Source organism: Leucopleurus acutus, assembly GCF_964270905.1.
Source record: "Leucopleurus acutus genome assembly, chromosome: 8".
Taxonomy (NCBI): Eukaryota; Metazoa; Chordata; class Mammalia; order Artiodactyla; family Delphinidae; genus Leucopleurus; species Leucopleurus acutus.
The window spans coordinates 55,051,842-55,075,328 of record NC_139151.1 but is presented as its reverse complement, the minus strand read 5'-3'; the positions used below and the strand labels follow the sequence as shown (position 1 = coordinate 55,075,328).

Genomic DNA, 23,487 nt, shown 5'->3' with positions numbered 1-23,487 from the left:
CCCCAGGTGCCTACCTATACTACTGAGAAGTGCTTATGATTTTAAAACTGCTGAACTTTGGGTAGAAACATAGGAATCTCTGACGTTCTGGCCCAGGATTGCTCCCATCCATCCCACCCTAGCTCCATCAGAGGAGGGGTTCTTCCAGGACGAGGTAGGCTGTAACTATGGGACCCAAGAGGGCTTACATTCATTTGAAGCAGTGGGCAATGCCCAGGCCCAGTGGTGCCACCAGTGGAAGTGACCTCCCAGAGTTAGTAGCAGGAGAGTGTCAACCACTACTAGCCTGAGGTTGCAATCCTGAATAAGGCAAACAAATTCTGGCCAAAGGTACAGCAGACACTAGAGAGAGGCCCCATACTAGTCATACATGCCTGGCTCTGTGCATGTACATAAAAACTTCGGAAGAGCCAAGCAGAAAGTAAAAGTTTCTGGACAGCCCTGAAAGAGGTCTCAATAATTAGCAAGGATATAGATTTTAACAACACTATCAATCAACTCAACCTAACTGACATGTACAAAACTTTCCACCCAAGTTCTACAGAACACACATTACTTTTAACCACTTATGGGTAATTCTTCAGATAGAACATATGCTGGGCCATAAAACACATCTCAATAAATTTTGAATGACTGAAAACACACAAAATGTATTCTTTAACCACAGTAGAATTAAATTAGAGATAAACAACAAAAAGGAAATTTCTCCAAAGAAGATAAACAAATGCCAAAAAGCACATGAAAAGACGCTCAACATCATTATTAGGAAACGCAAATCAAAACCACAATGAGATACCACTTCATATCCACTGAGATGGCTATAATCAAAAGACAGACAATAGGGACTTCTCTGGTGGTCCAGTGGCTAAGACTCCACGCTCCCAATGCAAGGGGCCCAGGTTCAATCCCTGGTCAGGGAACTAGATCCCACATGCCACAACTAAAGATTCCACATGCCGCAACTAAAAGATCCCGCATGCTGCAACTAAAAAGATCCCGCACATGGCAATGAAGATCCCCATGCTGCAACTAAGACCCGATGCAGTCAAATAAATAAATAAATATTTTAAAAAATGACAGACAATAACAAATGTGGGGGAAGATATGGAGAAATTAGAAGCCTCCTAACGTTGGTGGGACTTTAAAAAGGTGCAGCCACTGTGGAACACAGCCTAGCAGTTCCTCAAAAGGTTAAACATAGAGTCACCATATGACTCAGAAATTCTACTCCTAGGTATATACCAAATAGAAATGAAAACATAGATCCACACCAAAACTTGTACATGAATGTTAGTATGAGCATTATTTAGAATAGCCAAAAAGAAGAAACAAGCCAAATGCCCATCAACTGATGAATGTAAGAAATGTAGTATATCAACACAATAGAATATTACTCAGACATAAAAAGGAATCATGCTGATACATGCTACTACACGGATGAACCTCGCAAGCTTTTAAGTGAAAGAAGCTAGACACAAAAGACTACATGTTATACAAGTCCATTTATATAAAATGTCTAGAAAAGGTAAATTTATACAGACAGAAAGAAGGTCAGTGGTTTCCTAGGGTTAGGCATGGGAGTTTGAATGAAGTGTAAACGAGTACGAGGGAACTTTTGTGGTGGTGGCAATATTCTAAAACTAGACTAGTGATAGTTGCACAAGTCTATAAATTTAATAAAATCATTGAACAGTACAATCAGTACGGGTGAATTTTATGGTATGTAAATAATACCTCAATAATGCTGCCTTTTAAAAGTTAAATTTTTAAATTATATGTAAAACCAGTAGGTTCTCATTATACATTTCATATAATACAGATATATAAGGAGTTAAAAGTGAAAATTCCTCAGGAATGCCTGACAAAGATGGCAGATTGAACACAGGCATCTATTTCTTAAAACCTCACTAGAACTATAATAAACGAATGGTCTTTTAAAGGCATTAAACCCAAAGGTTGGAGAGAACAGGATAGGAGGCAAGATTAGCAAAGGAGGCAATGACTGATGGATGAGCAGTAACTGTCAAGGAGAATGATTCCAAAGCTGATGGTAGGCAAACCTGAAAACCAATCTACATATCTATGCTGCAAAATCAAGGCAAGGTAAAACAGAGTAAATATTTTTAAAAACAGAGAATCAGTCCAGGAAGTCTAAAAAAACAGGAGTTCCAGTAAGAGAAAACAAAGAAAAGTGGGGAAGACATCATCAACGAAATAATTCAGGAAAATTTCCTAAAACTGAAGCCTTGAGTCCAGGTTGAAAGAGTCCACAAAGCTCCTCACAAATTAAGTAGGTGAATATAGGGATGTAATTATGACATTTCAAAGCAGTGGTGACAATAAAGATGCTACAAACTTCCCAAGTGAAAAATAAAAAATAGGTCAGATGCAAAGATGCAGGAATAAATAGCTTTGAATTTGAATAGCCAATGCTGAAAGCTAGATGACAAAAGGGCAATGTTTTCCAAATACTGGTAGAAAATTATTTTCAACCCAGAACTCCATATTCAGCCAAATATCAATCAAATGGTAGAATAGAATGGAGGCGCTCCATTTTGAGACCTGAAAGATATTAAATATTTACTTTCTCAAAGCTACTGGAAGATGGACTCCACCAAACTGGGAAGCCAACTAAAAGTGAAGAAGCATTGCACAGAGAAACTCCAATACAGAAATTTCAAAGACAGTAATCTTAAAAAACAATAATCTTAATCTTCTAATCCTCTAATTCTTCCTGAATCTCCTTGAATAATCTTCTGTGTCCCTTATTCTCATATTTTCCATGTGTTTTTATATTTTATATCAATAATCCACTCTTACATGCATTTTTTAATCCTTGGGAATTTGTTTCTTCAACTATATTTTTAATTTCTAAGAATTCTTTTTTTATCCTCTGATTGATCTACCTGCAGTGTTTTTGTGGATGCAACATCTATAGAACCTCTCAATATATTAGATTTTTTAAAACTTTCTTTCCTGAATTATCAATTTCCTCTGGGGTCAGTTTTATTTCTTTTTCTTGGTCCTTCTCTTTAACGCTTTGTTTCTCTCAAATGTCTAGAGATCCTTGGTTCTCCCCTCATATTTATCAGTGAAAAACCATATTAACTAGTGTATTCGACTAGCATGAGTTCCCTTGTAGTTGTGTACGTCTATTTCTCTGCTGTACCTTCCTCTGAATGGGAGGTCTGATGCAGTCTGTACGTGACTTATACAGATGTGGTAACTGGCAAGCATCACTTCAGGGTGAGCTGCCATGGAAGAGTATGTATACCTCTCTTCCCAGTTATCAAAAGCATCAGGAATTTATCCTTGGGATGCAGAAATTTAATGTATTTTCTTCCACTGCAGAGCTACTTCTCCTTTTTCCTCTACTTTATGCCTGTTGTAGAGATCTGTAGTTAACTCCAGTTCTGCTCTGCTTCTCTCTCTTCTCTCCCTGTACCCACACTAGGCATTTTCCTCAAGTAGGCAGTTTACCTTCTTCAGACAAGTATCTGGTTTAAGCTTAGGATCAACCTTCTGGTACCTTTTGCTCACTGTAACATGGACACTGCCCCTGCTGTTTCACTTACAGAATTTAATTTACTCTTGAAGATGACCCAAGACTCCTTCCTGTTTTGTGTTGTTTTTTTTTTTGCAGTACGCGGGCCTCTCACTGTTGTGGCCTCTCCCGTTGTGGAGCACAGGCTCCGGACGCGCAGGCCTAGCCGCTCTGCGGCACGCGGGATCCTCCCGGACCGGGGCATGAACCCGCGTCCCCTGCACCAGCAGGCCTGCACTCTCAACCACTACGCCACCAGGGAAGCCCTCCTTCCTGCTTTTTATATATATTCTCTCAGACCATTTTCTCTTGAGCTACTCTTATCTTCCTAGGAAATTTGTCTTCCACATACATACAGCAGCTGTGCTTTCATCTGCTCCAATCAATCTGATCTTATCTGCTTTCGACCTTCCATGAATTCCTGACAATGGTTTATTAACATCCTGTTTTTGTTTTGGAGCACTGTTTTGAATTCATTTTTTATGTATCTTTTCTGAAATTAAGAAATTTAGTATCGCAGGAGACGTAAACATATGAATTCACCCCACTACACTGACCCAATTTCCAGAGGAATCTTTCTAAGATGGTAGTTTAGACTAAAATGCACATCCAACTATCTCACTTAAAATATTTCCGATTTAAAATATTTCCTTAGGAGACCTTCAAGATGGCGGAGGAGTAAGAAGTGGAGATCACCTTCCTCCCCACAAATACATTAGAAATACATCTGCATGTGGAACAACTCCTACAGAACACCTGCTAAATGCTAGCAGAAGACCTCAGACTTCCGAAAAGGCAGGAAATGCCCCAAGTACCTGGGTAGGGCAAAAGAAAAAGGAAAAAAGAGAGACAAAAGAATAGGGATGGGACCTCTGCAGCCCATCACTGCCAGGGTCCCGTGATCCAGGGACAATTTCCCCAGGAGAAAACACGGCATGCCTCAGGCTGTGGCAACGTCATGCTGGCCTGTGACGCCGCAGGCTCGCCCCACATTCCGTACCACTTGCTCCCCCCGGCCTGAGTGAGCCAGAGCCCCCTAATCAGCTGTTCCTTTAACCCCGTCCTGTCTGAGCGAAGAACAAAATTCCTCAGGTGACCTACATGCAGAGGCGGGACCGAATCCAAAGCTGAACCCCAGGAACTGTGAGAACAAAGAAGAGAAAGGGAAATTTCTCTCAGCAGCCTCAGGAGCAGCGGATTAAATCTCCACAATCAGTTTGATGTACCCTGCATCTGTGGAATACCTCAATAGACAAAAAGTCATCCCAAAATTGAGGCAGTGAACTTTGGGAGCAACGATATATACCTTTTTTTCATTTTTCTCTTTTTCCCGTGTGCCTGACAGGGTCTTGATGCTCACACCGGGTGTCAGGCCTGTGGCTCTGAGATGGGAGAGCTGAGTTCAGGACATTGGTCTACCAGAGACCTCCTAGCTCCATATAATATCAAACAGCAAAAGCTCTGCCAGAGATCTCCATCTCAATGCTGAGACCCAGCTCCACTCAATGACCAGCAAGCTACAGTGCTGGACACCCTATGCCAAGCAACTAGCAAGACAGGAACACAACCCTACCCATTAGCAGAGAGGCTGCCTAAAATCATAATAAGGTCACAGACACACCAAAACACACCACTGGATGGGGTCCTGCCCATCAGAAAGAGAAGATCCAGCCTCAGCCACCAGAACACAGGCACCAGTTCCCTCCACCAGGAAGCCTACACAACCCACTGACCAACCTTACCCACTGGGGGTAGACACCAAAAACAACGGGAACTACAAACCTGCAGCCTGTGAAAAGGAAACCCCAAACACAGTAAGTTAAGCAAAATGAGAAGACAGAGAAACACACAGCAGATGAAGGAGCAAGGTAAAAACCCACCAGAACAAACAAATGAAGAGTAAATAGGCAGTCTACCTGAAAAAGAATTCAGAGTAATGAGAGTAGAGATGATCCAAAATCTTGGAAATAGAATGGAGAAAATACAAGAAAGGACTAGAAGAACTAAAGAGCAAACAAACAATGATGAACAACAAAATAAATGAAATTAAAAATTTTCTAGAAGGAATCAATAGCACAATAACTGAGGCAGAAGAACGGATAAGTGACCTGCAAGATAAAATAGTGAAAATAACAACCACAGAGCAGAATACAGAAAAATGAATGAAAAGAATTGAAGATAGTCTCAGAGACCTCTAGGACAACATTTATCGCACCAACATTCAAATTATAGAGGTCCCAGATGAATAAGAAAAAGAGAAAGGGTCTGAGAAAATCTTTAAAGAGATTATAGTTGAAAACTTCCCTAATATGGGAAAGGAAATAGTCAAGCCCAGGAAGCACAGAGAGTCGCATACAAGATAAATGCAAGGAGAAACAGGCCAAGACACATATTAATCAAACTACCAAAAATTAACTACAAAGAGAAAATAGTAAAAGCAGCAAGGGAAAAACAAAGAATAACATACAAGGGAATGTCCATAAGGTTAACAGCTGATCTTTCAGCAGAAACTCTGCAAGCCAGAAGGGAGTAGCAGGACATATTTAAAGTGATGAAAGGGAAAAACCTACAACCAAGATTATTCTGCCCAGCAAGGATCTCATTCAGATTCAATGGAGAAATTAAAACCTTTACAGAAAACCAAAAGCTAAGAGAATTCAGTACCACCAAACCAGCTTTACAACAAATGCTAAATGAACTTCTCTAGGCAGGAAACACAAGAGAAGGAAAAGACCTACACTAACAAACCAAAAACAATTAAGAAAATGGTAAAATAACATACATCAATAATTACCTTAGGGGTAAACAGATTAAATGCTCCAACCAAAAGACAAAGACCGGCTGAATGGATACAAAAACAAGACCCATATATATGCTGCCTACAAGAGACCCACTTCAGACCTAGGGACACATACAGACTGCAAGTGAGGGGATAGAAAAAGATATTCCATGCAAATGGAAATCAAAAGAAAGCTGGAGTAGCAATTCTCATATCAGACAAAATAGACTTTGAAATAAAGACTATTACAAAAGACAAGGAAGGACACTACATAATGGTGAAGGGATCAATACAAGAAGAAGATATAATAATTGTAAATATTTATGTAACCAACATAGGAGCACCTCAATATATAAGGCAAATGCTAACAGCCATAAAAGGGGAAATTGACAGTAACACAATAATAGTAGGGGACCTTAACACCCCACTTTCACCAATGACAGATCATCCAAAACGAAAATAAACAAGGAAACACAAGCTTTAAATGACACATTAGGGCTTCCCTGGTGGCACAGTGGTTGAGAGTCCACCTGCTGATGCAGGGGTCACGGGTTCGTGCCCCGGTCAGGGAAGATCCCACATGCCGCGGAGCGGCAGGCCCGTGAGCCATGGCCGCTGGGCCTGCGCGTCCAGAGCCTGTGCTCAGCAATGGGAGAGGCCACGGCAGTGAGAGGCCCACATACCACAAAAAAAAAAAAAAAAAGACACATTACACAAGATGGACCTAATTGATATTTATAGGACATTCCATCCAAAAACCACAGAATACACTTTCTTCACAAGTGCTCATGGAACATATCCAGGATAGATCATATCTTGGGTCACATATCAAGCCTTGGTAAATTTAAGAAGACTGAAATCATATCAAGTATCTTTTCCGACCACAATGCAATGAGACTAGATATCAATTACAGGAAAAAATCTGTAAAAAATACAAACACATGGAGGCTAAACAATACACTACTAAATAACCAAGAGGTCACTGAAGAAACCATACGGGAATTCAAAAAATAACTAGAAATAAATGACAATGAAAACACAATGACCCAAAACCTATGGGATGCAGCAAAAGCAGTTCTAAGAGGGAACTTGATAGCAATACAAGCCTACCTCAAGAAAGAAGAAACATCTCAAATCAACAACCTAACCTTACACATAAAGCAGTTTGAGAAAGAAGAACAAAAAAACCCCAGTGTTAGCAGAAAGAAAAAAATCATAAAGATCAATCAGAAATAAATGAAATAGAATGAAGGAACAATAGCAAAGATCAATAAAACTAAAAGCTGGTTCTTTGAGAAGATAAACAAAATTGATAAACCATTAGCCAGACTCAGCAAGAAAAAAGGGAGAATACTCAAATCAATAGAATTAGAAATGAAAAAGGAAAAGTAACAACTGACACTGCAGAAATACAAAGGATCACGAGAGATTACTACAAGCAACTATATGCTAATAAAATGGACAACCTGGAAGAAATGGACAATTTCTTAGAAAGGCACAACCTGCCAAGACTGAACCAGGAAGAAAGAGAAAATATAAACAGACCAATCACAAGCACTGAAACTGAGACTCTGATTAAAAATCTTCCAACAAACAAAAGCCCCGGACCAGATGGTTTCACAGGCGAATTCTATCAAACATTTAGAGAAGAGCTAACACCTATCCTTCTCAAACTCTTCCAAAATATAGCAGAGGGAGGAACACTCCCAAACTCCTTCTAAGAGACCACCATCACCCTGATACCAAAACCAGACAAAGATGTCACAAAGAAAGAAAACTACAGGCCAATATCACTGATGAACATAGATTCAAAAATCCTCAACAAAATACTAGCAAACAGAATCTAACAGCACATTAAAAGGATCATACACCATGATCAAGTGGCGTTTATCCCAGGAATGAAAGGATTCTTCAATATATGCAAATCAATGTGATACACCACATTAACAAATTGAAGGATAAAAACCATATGATCATTTCAATAGATGCAGAAAAAGCTTTTGACAAAATTCAACACTCATTTATGATAAAAATCATCCAAAAGTAGGCACAGAGGGAACTTACCTCAACATAATAAAGGCCATATATGACAAACCCACAGTCAACATCGTTCTCAATGGTGAAAAACTAAAACCATTTCCACTAAGATCAAGAACAAGACAAGGTTGTCCACTCTCACCACTATTATTCAATATAGTTTTGAAAATTTTAGCCACAGCAATCAGAGAAGAAAAAGAAATAAAAGGAATCCAAATCAGAAAAGAAGAAGTAAAGCTGTCACTGTTTGCAGATGACATGATACTATACACAGAGATCCTAAAGATGCTACCAGAAAACTACTACAGCTAATCAATGAATTTGGTAAAGTAGCAGGATACAAAATTGATGCACAGAAATCTCTGGCATTCCTATACACTAATGATGAAAAATCTGAAAGAGAAATTAAGGAAACACTCCCATTTACCACTTCAACAAAAGAATAAAATGCCTAGGAATAAATCTACCTAAGGTGACAAAAGACCTGTATGCAGAAAACTATAAGACACTGAAGAAAAAGATTAAAGATGATACAAACAGATGGAGAGATATACCATGTTTTTGGATTGGAAGATTCAACATCGTGAAAATGACTATACTACCCAAAGCAATCTACAGATTCAATGCAATCCCTATCAAAGTACCAATGGTATTTTTCACAGAACTAGAACAAAAAATTTCACAATTTGTATGGAAACACAAAAGACCCCGAAGAGCCAAAGCTATCTTGAGAATGAAAAACGAAGCTGGAGGAATCAGGCTCCCTGACTTCAGACTATACTACAAAGCTACAGTAAACGAGACAGTATGGTACTGGCATAAAATCAGAAATATAGATCAATGGAACAGGATAGAAAGCCCAGAGATAAACCCATGCACATATGGTCACCTTATTTTCAATAAAGAAGACAAGAATATATAATGGAGAAAAGATAGCCTCTTCAGTAAGTGGTGCTGGGAAAACTGGACAACTACATGTAAAAGAATGAAATTAGAACACTCCTTAACACCATATACAAAAATAAACTCCAAATGGATTAAAGACCTAAATTTAAGGCCAGGCACTATAAAACTCTGAGAGGAAAACAGGCAGAACACTCTATGACATAAATCACAGCAAGATCCTTTTTGACCAACCTCCTAGGCAAATGGAAATGAAAACAAAAATAAACAAATGGGACCTAATGAAACTTAAAAGCTTTTGCACAGCAAAGGAAACCATAAACAAGACCAAAAGACAACCCTCAGAATGGGAGAAAATATTTGCAAATGAAGCAACTGACAAAGGATTAATCTCCAAAATTTACAAGCAGCTCATGAAGCTCAATATCAAAAAAAACAAACAACCCAATCCAAAAATGGGCAGAAGACCTAAATAGACATTTCTCCAAAGAAAATAAACAGATTGCCAACAGACACATGGAAGAATGCTCAACATTACTAATCATTAGAGAAATGCAAGTCAGAACTACAGTGAGGTATCACCTCACACCAATCAGAACGGCAATCATCAAAAAATCTACAAATAATAAATGCTGGAGAGGGTGTGGAGAAAAGGGAACCCTCTTGCACTGTTGGTGGGAATGTAAATTGATACAGCCACTGTGGAGAACAGTATGGAGGCTCCTTAAAACACTAAAAATAGGTGCTTCCCTGGTGGCACAGTGGTTGAGAGTCCACCTGCCGATGCAGGGGACACGGGTTCGTGCTCTGTTCTGGGAAGATCCCACATGCCGCGGAGCAGCTGGGCCCGTGAGCCATGGCCGTTGGGCCTGCGCTTCTGGAGCCTGCACGTCCAGAGCCTGTGCTCCACAACGGGAGAGGCTGCAATGGTGAGAGGCCCGCGTACCACAAAAAAAAAAAAACACACACTAAAAATAGAACTGCCATATGACCCAGCAATCCCACTACTGGGCATATACCCTGAGAAAACCATAATTCAAAAAGAGTCATGTACCACAATGTTCACCGCAGCTCTATTTACAATAGCCAGGACATGGAAGCAACCTAAGTGTCCATCGACAGATGAATGGATAAAGATGTAGTACATATATACAATGGAATATTACTAAGCCATAAAAAGAAACGAAATTGAGTTATCTGTAGTGAGGTGAACGGACCTAGAGTCTGTCATACAGAGTGAAGTAAGTCAGAAAGAGAAAAACAAATACCGTACACTAACACATATATATGGAGTCTAAAAGAAAAAAAAATGGTTCTGAAGAACCTAGGGGCAGGCCAGGAATAAAGTCGCAGACATAGAGAATGGATTTGAGGACACGGGGAGGGGGAAGGGTAAGCTGGGATGAAGTGAGAGAGTGGCATGGACTTATATATACTACCAAATGTAAAATAGATAGCTAGTGGGAAGCAGCCACATAGCACAGGGAGATCAGCTCAGTACTTTGTGACCACCTAGGGGGTGGGATAGGGAGGGTGGGAGTGAGACGCAAGAGGGAGGAGATATGGGGATATATGTATATGTATAGCTGATTCACTTATAAAGCAGAAACTAACACACCATAGTAAAGCAATTATACTCCAATAAAGATATTAAAAAAATAAAAATTAAATAAAATAAAATACTTTCTTAGCTCCAGCACACAGTCCAAGTTCTTTTGCCTGACATGATGGATCCTTAACAACTTGGCATTTGTTCATGCTACCTCACACAAGAAAGCATTGATTGCCCTTTTCTCTGGCTAGTATCATTGCCTATGTTTACCTGAAACTGTATTATCAATCCTTGTTTATGTGTTCTGATTCCTCACTAAACTGTAAGATCAAGAGCAATGACCTTACCTGCCCTTGATCTTAAGCACTCAAAGAGCCTATCACATAATAGGTGATCATTTTATAAATGAGAATTCAGGCACTTAAGTGCTATGTAATCTGGGAGATATATCTCAGACCAATGAGCCACAAATAAAAGAATTTTCGAGCTAGAAGAAACCTTAAAGGTTATGTTTATTAAATGAACAAATCGTAGGGCCCAAGAACCTTGTGCAAACTGTTCTGTACTACCAAGCAGAATAAATCACTCCATCAAATATGACCCCCATGGTACATTATTCATGTACCCCTCTTGCAGCCCTTATCCTTCTATTCTGTTGTTAATTTTTTCTCAAGGACTAAGACAGTGTAAAATTTATCTGTGTATCACTAACACCGGGGCACAAAGAAAGTGCTAAGTAAATACCTATGGCATGAATGTATAAATGAATGCTGAGGAGAACTGAATTTTGTATTGGTTTCTACTACTAATTCATTCAAGGATAGGGAGCAAGTCACATAATCTCTCTGAGTCCCAATTTCTTAACTTGTGTCATGGAGGTTATAATCTCATCCAATTATTTCCCAAATCAATTGGAAAGATCTGTGTGAAACCAATATGGAAAACAATGCAATACTACCACAGTACAAACCATATCCCCCATGTGAAACTAGTAAGAAAATAAAGAGGACTGAGCCACAGGGAAAATTCTGAGTTGGGGAGAAAAATGTCCTTTACAGCCTGGCAAACCAGTACAGGTTTTTACCAAGCAGGTGTCATCCTCTCTGCCATATGGCATGAGCCCCAGGGCCCCTCCTCCTCACTAAGGAACAACAGAGCTAAGGCTTTACTGCCATCTCCTTTATAAGACCTCTCTGACATCGTCTTTCTCAGTTCCCTGCCACAGTGAAAAAAATCCAGGACAGGGACTCAGACGACCCTAGTTCTAATCTGGTTGTGCCACAATAGCAATTATGAGCCTTCAGGAAAGTCTGTTTTCCTACCTGTGAAGTGGGGATGCTAATCTCTTCACTAAGTAATTGTGAGGACTAATTATGCTAACATACATAAAGTTACTAGCACACTGCCTGGCACATATTAGCTACACGATAAATAATAGCTGTTACTCCTCCTATAAAGGCATAAAGACATTTGTGCCACAAGGCACAGCTCAGCTTTGGTTAAGGTCCCTTCTTCAATAATTTGCAGTTCAATAATGGGGAGAAACTCCCAAGGATCTTAACATTAGCAAATTCTTCCCCACCTTTTAATTGTGTCTATTCCATTTGATGAAAGAATGAATCAGGGGAAAGCGATGCAGACTGGGAATCAGATACCTACTGCCATTAACCATTCTCAATTTCAGTTTTATCATCGATTATACAAGGATAATAACCCACCTCATTAAACTCCTATGAAGATTAAAAGAGGTAGTGAATAAGAAAGGACTCAGTATGCGACAAGGCAATGGACATATGAACATTTTTTATCATCGATTACAGTATAAATGACTCAGAATAAACCAATCCCCATTGCTGGAAGCATGGTTCAAAGTATTTGGATGGTGACTCAGTATTGTGTTAGAATGTATGACTCCCCCACTTAAAATTCTTCAATAGCTTCTCATTACCTTTAAGATAAAGTTAAAATTCCTACATGATCTGACCTGCCTCCCCTCCCCTCCCCTCCCCACCAGCCACCTCTAGTCTCTTCACACTTCACATTCCAATCATGACAAACCACTTGCAGTTCTCTGTACAAGCCTACCTCACGAACCTCCTTGTGTTGGCACATGCTAATTATTCTCTGTCAGGAATACGCTTGTCTCTTCATAATTCTTCCCCAAGATAACTAATTCAGCTCAGACTGCACCATCAAGAAGCTTTCTTTATACACCCAATCTTTTATTCAGTAAATTGTTACTTGCCAGATGCCAGGGATCCAGTAATTGACAAGTCAAACATAGCTCCTGGCCTCATGAAGTTTTAGCACGCTGCACTGTAACTGTTTGTGCCTTCATGTCACTTACAGGATTGGGAGATTCTTAGGAGTTGGGATAATGTCTGATTCATCCCTATATTGCCACTTCTCCACACAGGACCTGGCATAGAATAGGGGCTTTGCAAATGTTTAGTAAATCAACATGAAATAACCAACTTTGCACAAGAGACAACACTGGATATAAAGAATAGCAGTATTCTAGTATATAAGTCACAGCTTAATAGCCATTAAGATCCTTTCGGATACATCAGCATCTCATCTTATAATCTGCCTTAGAAAACAGAATTTGTAAGTTATGAAGGGCAGAGGGACCTTTGAGGTCACCAATGACTCCTATCACATTCCTTCAAGTGATAGGGCATTCACTACAACTTCACAGGACAGAATGAATGACCTTAAATTAACAGGATCTGCTCCCTTCAACAATTAGCCCTAATCCTGGTTTTGGAGACCCAACCAACCCAAAAGAAAGAATTCTCCTCTAAATGCAGCTATTTGAAGATATCTCTAAGTAAAGTGTATCATTCTCATTTATTGATGAAAAAACTGAAGCTCAGAAGGGCAAACTGGCTTTCCTAAGGGTCAAAGTGAAAACTGAAAATTGAGCCTAGCAGCCAGTTCTTCTGGTTCCAGGGTTAGGATTTCTAGAGCATTCATAAATTAAAGCTGGAAGGGATGCTTATTGTTTATTAAGTCCAATTCCTTTACTCTGAGGCCCAGGGTGGGAAAGTGACCAAGATGAGTACCCCCCAGCCCAGGCTCTGCAGCTACCACACTTGACTTGATCCCTAAAAATCATACCTGCCCACATCAGAATAGAGGAAATAAAGGCTTACCAAAGTGTTAGAAGAATTATAATCCTCAGCTGATTTATCTGCAAAAGGAAAAAGACAAGGGACTCAGTCAGTAAACAATTACAGTTAATCCTTTCTTGAGACCTAAGGAAGCCTATTCACTAAAGCACTTGCCAAGCTCAGAATAATAACAGTGTTACTGGTACTACAGGCCCAACACCATTTTAAACACATTATACACATTACGTCCTCTAATCCTCACTACAGCTCTCAGTACTATTAGTATGTCCACTTTCACAGATTTGGAAACTGATGTTCAGAGAAGAGAAGTAATTTGTCCACAAATTACTTAACACAAAGGTTATTAGGAGTCAAGATTTGAATCCTGGTCTAATTCTAAATACTAGGTTAGAACTATATCCACATCATCAGGCCTCAATGATCAAGGAAATTTCCTGCATTCTAAGAGAAAGGGAAAGAACTCCTGGCTGGCATCACCCTGAGCCATCTATAACAAATCATGACCAGCATGTGGCTTTAGCTTTTGGAAAGGATCCTTCTACATCCATGTCTATTCCCCACAAGGAGAGAAAGACTAAGCCTTAGGAAAAGAGATGCATTAGTCATGGCAAGTATAATTAAAGCCAGGGTCTTATTTCTAAGAATAGGTCCAAGCTCCTTCAATCAGATAATCACCATATTTTATTAATTCCGAGACATGTATTTTTTCACATTAACATCTCAGAAAGAGATGTGTCCTACAGTCAAAAGTATTTCGTGATTTAATTGGCAGCTTCTTTTTCTTTTGGGGCATGTAAAATAACAATGCACCTTACAATCAATGATATCTTAGACTTGATAACTATGAAACAGACCCAATGGAAATCTTAGCAAGAAAATAAGTTTAAAGATCAAGTATTGCGTTTGGATTTATTCTTTAATTCCTAAAAGTCCAAGGAGAAATTGATTTCACCAGTTCACCACCAATGGGAATTAAGGAGAAGAAATATTATATCAAATCCTATATCTTCCTCACCAAGAAACAAGCCCAGAGAATGTCCAAGATCTCAATTCCATCATACATGAAAGTATCAGGTATAGCTTCTTTGGTCCTATGACAAATTATGAACCCATAAACTGTGACAATATGTTCTTAAACCCTGAATAGCCAGCTGTACTCTGGATAAATCAATTCAGGATATAGCTTAAACATAATTCACTTGTTTTTCTTGTCCAAAAGCACATTCTATACCAAGTGCAATACTATGCCTTCCTTGCACCACCCCTAAACTTATGTACTGCTAGTATTTTTGAGGACTGGGTATTCTGTAATAAATATATCTCCACCATATAAAAAATAAGTACGTTTGCTCCTTTAAAATGGGATGTACAATTTCTGTATATAAAAATCAAATTCCATAGCACAGAATGACAGAGCAGAAAGTACTTGCAATCCCTTCATTTTACAAATAAATAAACTAGGGTTCAGAGGAAAAGAAACTGGTTCAAGGTTACATAAATCAGTCGCAAAGTAGGGCTAAAACCCAGAACCTGGCACTGTCAAGCTAGTCTAGGCTTTGCTTATCACATTAGCTACTAGTTGGTACAGAAAATAAAGTGATGAAAAGACAGGAAACTTAACAAAAAATTGGCACGGAGGATTGTGCTTGGGCTTTTAGACAGCGAAGGATTTAAAGGCCCAAGTTGAAAACACACTTCCAACACTGGTATATCACTCAACTGATATGTTGAGGTTCTGTGAATAAGTCACTTAATTTCCCTGAGCCTAATTAATTTCCCTGAGTCTGCAAAATGGGGATAATGCCCTTGCATTTCCAATCTCCCAAGGCCGTCATGAGAATCCAATGAGATGGTTTATGTGCAAGCATGTACAAATTGAAGTAGTGTTATCATAATTAATAGTATGAGAAGAAAGGAAATAGGAAAATGAGAGATAGGACATTAAAAATAACTGTGCCAGGGCTTCCCTGGTGGCGCAGTGGTTGAGAGTCCGCCTGCCGATGCAGGGGACGCGGGTTCGTGCCCCGGTCCGGGAGGATCCCACATGCCGCAGAGCGGCTGGGCCCGTGCGTCATGACCACTGACTGAGCCTGCATGTCCGGAGCCTGTGCTGCGCAACGGGAGAGGCCACAACAGTGAGAGGCCCGCGTACCACAAAAAATAAAAAATAAAAAAATAACTGTGCCATAAACAACAAGGTCCTGCGTATAATACAGATAACTATAATGAGTATCCTATGAAAAACCATAATGGAAAAGAATATTTTAAAAAAGAATGTATTTATAACCGAATCACTTTGCTGTACAGCAGTAATTAACACAACATTGTAAATCAACTATACTTCAATTTAAAAAAATTTTTTTAAAAAGTGCCAAATATACAGTTTTGCTTGGAGTTGCCTTGGTCTTCAACTTACAGAAAACAAAAAATCCCTCACGTGTGTGTGCATGTGCACACACACACACACACACACATATTTGCACAAATTTATACACACAGAAATAGCTGTATGGACACATATCTATACATTCTATACATATACACTCAATGTTATTCATTTATGCATGCATGGAGGAACATATACACAATTACCTGAATGTGTATATCTATACCCATATTCACTCATAAATACTTAAGTGGACTTTAATTCCAAACAGCTAATTCCACATAGCTATGCTTCCATATACATAAATAGTATTTGTACACATCTACACACATATACATAAAAACAGATTCTTCGAAAGACTTTGCTGCTGAAGCTTTCAAAGCCAGCTTCTAATCTGAAGTCTCCACGACAAACTCTTGAAAACACAAGCCGTAATCTAGAAAACTTTCCTACCCATCACCCCTCAACCCCAATACTGCCTTGGAATGACCCAGTCCCTCAATGGAAGAAGTGATACAGACCCAGCGGAGCCAGATATCAGGAAGGAAACATGCTAGGAACATGTATGACACTCTACTGGGCACCACTATGCAGCATGAGCAAAGCTGCAGTCTGTCATCCTCACCATCTGTGCCCTTTGCTGCAAGCCAGATACTTGCTGGGGAAAGCATCCTTCAAAATTAGCTAGTTCATCCCGGTTCTCACCTTTCCCAACAATAGTGCCCTTTGAAAGAGACAGCATGAACACCAGAAAAAGCACTGGACTCAGAGTTAAGACCAGTGGTTAAGAGATCACTAATTTAGCCACATCAGAAAGGCATTTTGGGCTCTAAAGTTTGCAAAACAAGGGGAAACTGGAAGTGGTATATACTAAAGATACTTCTTGCCCTAACATTCTAAGATGCTATATACAAGGCAAGTTTCCAGAAATGTAGGCCTTCCTATGACTTGCCTAAGAAAAGAAAAATCTCTCTGCTATGGAAGGAGGTGCTCCAAATAGAGTTACTAGAAGCAAGTGGTAAACTGAAAAGGTACTGGTCTAGGAATTAGGAGACCTGGATTCTAATCCCAATTCTGCAATTAAAAACATTCTGAAAAACACAGTCCCTTATACATATAGAAAGAGTACATCTAAAGAACATTTATTATTACTGGCCAGTTTTTCATTGGACTGATTGGACTGATAAAAATCAGTTCCTTGAGGAAGAAATTGGGCTTGCCTACTTAACTGGGTTATCACATAACCTACTGATATTGAAAACGATGATAATGATGGCTACATTTTCATGGTGCCATTTTGCAACCTATAAAGAACTTTCGTATCAATGAGCTCATTTATCCTCATTACAACCTCTTGAGATAGGAATTATTATTCTCATTTTGAAGCTCAAAGAAATGAACTGACTACTAGAACATAGTGAGTATCAGAATCTAGATCTTCTAGCACAAAGTCTATGTTCTTAACACGTAATATCACAGTACTTTTTCAAAACATGCAGTTTCAGAGTAAAGACTCAAGTTTGATGCAAAAACCCATCACCTTGGCTCTCAAATTCCAAAATTCCATCTTAGTGAACGTGCCATCTCCACTCTTTCTGATACTTTCTTCCTCCACCCCACACCAATAGGCATCTACTAAGATGAAAACCTCTTTTTTCCTAGACTGCCCTGGACACAATCCCCATACCTGTAAAGCTCATGTACTTCTGGCTGTTGGAGGTCTTCTTTGAGTTATAAAATTCTAATACATCCAGGACAGCCTGTGGGTTTTTCTTCTGCTCCGACTTGGTGATATTTGATGTCTGAAGCAAGCGGGCCCACTGCTCTGGCATCCCCTATAAGAGAGACATGCAAGGCTGTCAGCAAGGCATAATCACAGGGGACCCTGAATGAAATTCAGAACTAACTCTGATAACTGATGGCAGCTAAAGATGGCTTTAGTCATTCCTTTCTCTCTCTGCCCTCAGAGTTCTACACTGGTCTCTCTTATAACACATCTCTTACTATATCTGTCATTTCTTGTGGTATTTGCCCCTTCACCAGGCTATTCCTCCTTTACAGCAGGAATCATGTCTGATTTGTCTCTGGATCATCAGTGCCCAGCACAGAGCCTGATGCCAAGGGGCCACTTAACCGAGGTCTATTTAAGGAATAGAGATTCAATGGCTTCTCTAGTACAATTCTGGAGGGGAGGAACGTGTCCCTCTCATTACTATAAGAAGATAGGAATGAGGGTCTCGGGCAAAGATAGAGGCATCAGGCAGTCTGGAAAGGATTAAATCTAACAGTGCATAGCCAGAACTCTGAAAGACCAAATGTCTTTCTGTGACCCAGGACTTACTGTAAACTCGCCTGTGACAGCATCAAAACCAACGTGAATCGTGTGCTCAAAATCTGAAGGAAGAGAAATCTCTGGCCGTTCCTTCTCCTTCTTTTTATTTGCTGTAAGAGAAACAGGAAAAAGGAGATAAAAACAAGGACATTACTACATTTTTAGGCTTATTTAGCTCTTTGTTGAGCTCTAAGCTCCTTTAGAGGCCAAGGACTGTGATACAAATGAGTCAGTTGACCCAGAGCAAGTCACTTCCTTTTTTCTGAACCCTGGTTTCCCCATCTGCAAAATGAGAAGACTCAAGTAGATGGTCTCTAAAGAGCCTTCCAACCCAGACATCCTACATTCTATGAGCTTATATAACCTGCTTCTGCTTGTTTGATCCTTGACTATGGACCACTTTAAGGTTCTCTACATTACAGAATTTTAGATTTGGAAATTGTTTTAATTAAAGGAATAGCTAATATTTTATCATGTGCCATGATTCAAGTTCCTTCTTTTTTCTATTATAGTTGATTTACAATATTATATTAGTTTCAGGTGAACAACACTGTAATTCAATATTTGTATAGATTATACTCCATTTAAAGTTGTTATAAAATATTGGCTATATGCCCTGTGCTGTAAAGTATATCCTTGTATCTTATGAATTAATTCAAGTTCTTTATTAATATTCACTGTAGCCTCACAACAACCCTGTAGTTAGGTACTGTCATCCTTATTCTGCAGATAAAGAAACTGAAGCACAGAGACTAAGTTATTTGCCCAAGATCAACTGGATAGTAACTGGCAGCAGTCAGACCCAAATCCAGGCCGTCTGGCCCAGGCCCTGAGCACTAAACCACTCTACTATGCTGCTTCCCTAGGCTACAAACTTAAAGAATCACTAAGTCTGAATATTTGTAATCATCAAGGGTGTTGCATACAGTAGGTGTTCACTAAGGTTCTGCTGATCTGGCATAAAAAGCTTCAATATTTAAAGAGTTGTCATGCCCTTGTCATACCCTTGTATTCCGCCAAGATTCATATGTTCTTAACTCCCAGTACCTCAGAATGTGACTTTATTTGGAAACAGAGCCATTGCAGATATAATTATTTAAAATATGATTAGGTCAAATTGGAGTAGGTTCAGCCCCCTAATCCAGTCAATGTCCATATAAAAAGGGGATATTTGAAGACAAACGTACACAAGGAGAACACCTTATGAAGATAAAGACAGAGATCAGAGCAATGCTTCTTCAAGCCCAACAAATCACCAGAAGCTAGGGGACAGGAATGGAACAGATTTTTCCTCACAGGTATCAGAAGGAACCAACCCTACAAACACCTTCATCTTGGACTTCTAGCCTCCAAAACTGAAACAATAAATTTCTGTTATTTAAGACCCCTAGTTTGTGGTAATTTGTTGCAGCAGCTCTAGCAAATATAATCCTTTTCCAACTCAAAAGACTTTCTGGCCTTGGTATTAGCTAGACCTAGTCCACTGGAGCCTCAAAACAACTGTGTGACAAGCAGGGTAGTGATTTTGGTGCCCATATGACAGAAGAAGCCAGAGGTTCCAAGAAGTTAAGTAGCCTGTCCAATGTTACAGAGCAAGTTAGAAGCAGATCTGGGGCCAGGACTGAGGTCTTCGGCCTCCCAACCCCAAGGCCTTTGTATTCTCTTACACTACTGTATATAAAATAGATAACTAATAAGGACCTACTGTACAGCACAGGGAACGCTACTCAATACTCTGTAATGGCATATATTACATTATATAATAGTAATATATATTATTACTATGCTTTTAGAAAAGAATCTAAAAAAGAATGGATATATGTGTATGTATACCAGATTCACTTTGCTGTACACCTGAAACTAACAAAACATTGTAAGTCAACTACACCCCAATAAAAATTTTAAAAATAAAAGCTATAATTTCATACACAAGAAAACCCTCAACAATAAGAAAACGCAATTAATGAAATACGCAAAAGACCTGAAGAGACACGTCACCAAAGAAGATATAGATAGAAAAGATACTCAATATTGTATTTCATTAGGGAACTGCAATTAAAACAACAATGAAAAACCACTACACACCTATCAGAATGGCCAAAATCCAAAACTGACAACACCAAATACTAACAAGAATATGGGGCAACAAGAATTTTCATTCATTAGTAGTGGGAATGCAAAATGGTACAGTCACTAAGACACGTTGGCAGTTTCTCACAAAATTAAACATACTCTTACCATACAATCCAGCCTTCGTGCTCCTTCGTTATTTACCCAAAGGAGCTGATAACTTGTTCACACAAAAACTTTCACGTGGATGTTTGCAGCAGCTCTATTCATAATTACCAAAACTTGGAAGCAACCAAGGTGTCCTTCCATAGGTGAATGGATAAGTAAACTGTGATACATCCAGAAAATGGAATATTATTCAGCACTAAGAAGAAATGAGCTATCAAGCCATGAAAAGATAATGAGGAACCTTAAATACATATTACTAGGTGAAAGAAACCAGTCTGAAAAGACTATATACCCTATGCTTCCAACTATCTGACATTCTGGAAAAGGTAAAACTATGGAGACAGTATTAAGGGTCAGTGGTTGCCACAGATTTGAGGGGAAGGAGGGGTGAATTACCAGAACACAGAGGAATTTTAGGGTGGTGAAACTATTCTATATGATACTATAATGGTGGATATTTGTCTTTATATACATACACTTGTTCAACTCATAGATGTACAACACCAAGAGTGAACTCTAACGTAAAATACAGACTTAAGGTGAAAATGATGTGTTGATGTAGGTTCATCTATTGTAATGTACCACCCCGGTATAGGATATTGGTAGTGAGGTAAGTTGTACATATGTGTGGGCAGGAGGTTTATAGGAAATCTTTGTACTTTCCACTCAATATTGCTGTGAACCTAAAACTGCTCTAAAAAATAAACTCTTCTTTTTAAAGACTTTGAGAACTCTGCTCTACAGACTTACATCTTCTTTATCTCCCACTACAGGCATACCTCGTTTTACTGTGCTTGGAGTTACTGCACTTCACAGATATTATACCTTTTACAAATTGACGATTTGTGGCAACCTTGCATTGTCAGATGATGGTTAGCATATTTTAGCAATAAAGTTTTTTTTGTTTTTTTTTTTTTTTGCAGTACGTGGGCCGCTCACTGTCGTGGCCTCTCCCGTTGAGGAGCACAGGCTCCGGACGTGCAGGCTCAGTGGCCATGGCTCACGGGCCCAGCCGCTCCACGGCATGCAGGATCTTCCCCGACCGGATCACAAACCCGTGTCCCCTGCGTCGGCAGGCAGACTCTCAACCACTGTGCCATCAGGGAAGCCCGCAATAAAATATTTTTTAATTAAGGTATGTACATTGTTTAAACATAAATGTACACTTAATAGACTACAGTATAGTGTAAACATAAGTTCTATATGCATTTGGAAACCAAAAAAATTCATGTGACTCTTTTTATTGTGATGCTCACTTTATTGTGGTAGTGAGCATCACAATAAAACTGGAACTAAACCCACAGTATCTCCAAGGCATGCCTGTACTTACGTTTCACACATTCTACACCACTGAACCAGTGATCGTTCACCAAACGTAATGGGCTCTTTCACACCTCTTCCTATTGTCTCAAGTTACTCCCTTTGCCTGTGAATCCTGCCTTTCCCTTTCCCTTCCCTTGCCACCTCACCACACAAACCCTTTTATTTATCCTCGTCAGGTCTCAGCTTAAAGGTCATCTCTTCTGTGAAGTCTTCCCTGATCTCTAGGTTGGGGAGTTCTTCACCCTCCCCTCTGTTCCCACAGCACCATTATAGTAATTGCCTATTTTAAGGGTCTATTTTTCCAACCAAACTGAATTCTAAGTTCAGGGGCCATGTCTAATTTATCATGAATCCCCAACAGCCAGCAAAAGCCAGGCATAAAATAGGCGCTCAGACACAGAGTGAAGAAAGGAACAAACAATCAGACACCTAACTCAACTTGACAAGGAGTCTAAGGAATCTGCCTAAGACATGCAAATTCTCTCCAGGGCAGGAATAAATGTTCCATTTTTATCAGCTCTGACATGATTTTCACAATCCCGTTTTAAAATCCTGCTCTGTGGTAGCTCAGCACACTGGCCAAAAGATATTCTGAGGTCCTAATGCCTCCACAGACCCAATATAACCCTGATGAAAGGCAGCAAAATGCAGGGGGCGGCGGTGGGTGGGGGGGGGACACACAAGAAGGTCTAGAATCCAGGCCAGTTTTGCCTCTACCACACCATACAGTCCAGGTGCTCAGCTTTCTCATCTGAACAATGGGGAGAATGAACTAGATGATCTTAAGTGCCCTTTCAGCTCCTACACTCCAAATCTTTCTGAAAACAGAAAGATCAGCACTCTCAAAGCCCTGTATCTACATTTCTTCCTGACACAGCATCCCACAGTTTTAATAGGTACTTCATATACATCATCTCATATAATCACCACAATCCTGAGAGTCAACCTTACCTGGAGATTAGGAAATTGAAGCATGGACCTGCCTACAGTTCTTGAAGTAATTCAAATTCAAAAAGTGTGGCGTCAAGAGCCAAGGACCTTTACATTCTACTACTTTACCTCCCCTAAAGAATTTCAAGTTGAATCAAGAAAACATACTTTGTTATAATGAGAAGAAATGATATTAAATAAGAACTTACCATGTATAAGATACTACAACCATAAAATATTTTCCTTAATTCTTATAATCCTATGGGATACATTATTACTACTGTCATTTTACAGATGAGGAAACTAAAAAGCAGTTAAATAATTTGCTC

At 39.4% G+C, this 23,487-nt stretch overlaps 1 protein-coding gene across 1 annotated transcript in view; it reads right to left on the bottom strand.

Annotated features, from left to right (window-relative positions):
* Positions 1–23,487, bottom strand: part of PAK1 (p21 (RAC1) activated kinase 1) — a gene marked incomplete at its 3' end in the record, with an annotated part of 203,087 nt that overhangs the window by 79,058 nt on the left and 100,542 nt on the right. Inside the window, exons 3-5 of the mRNA XM_082844295.1 lie at positions 18,677–18,777; positions 18,023–18,170; positions 13,971–14,008 (exon numbers count right to left, since the gene is read on the bottom strand). Of these exons, the coding sequence (XP_082700421.1) occupies positions 13,971–14,008; positions 18,023–18,170; positions 18,677–18,777 (287 nt within the window). The remainder of the gene's footprint in view (positions 1–13,970; positions 14,009–18,022; positions 18,171–18,676; positions 18,778–23,487) is intronic.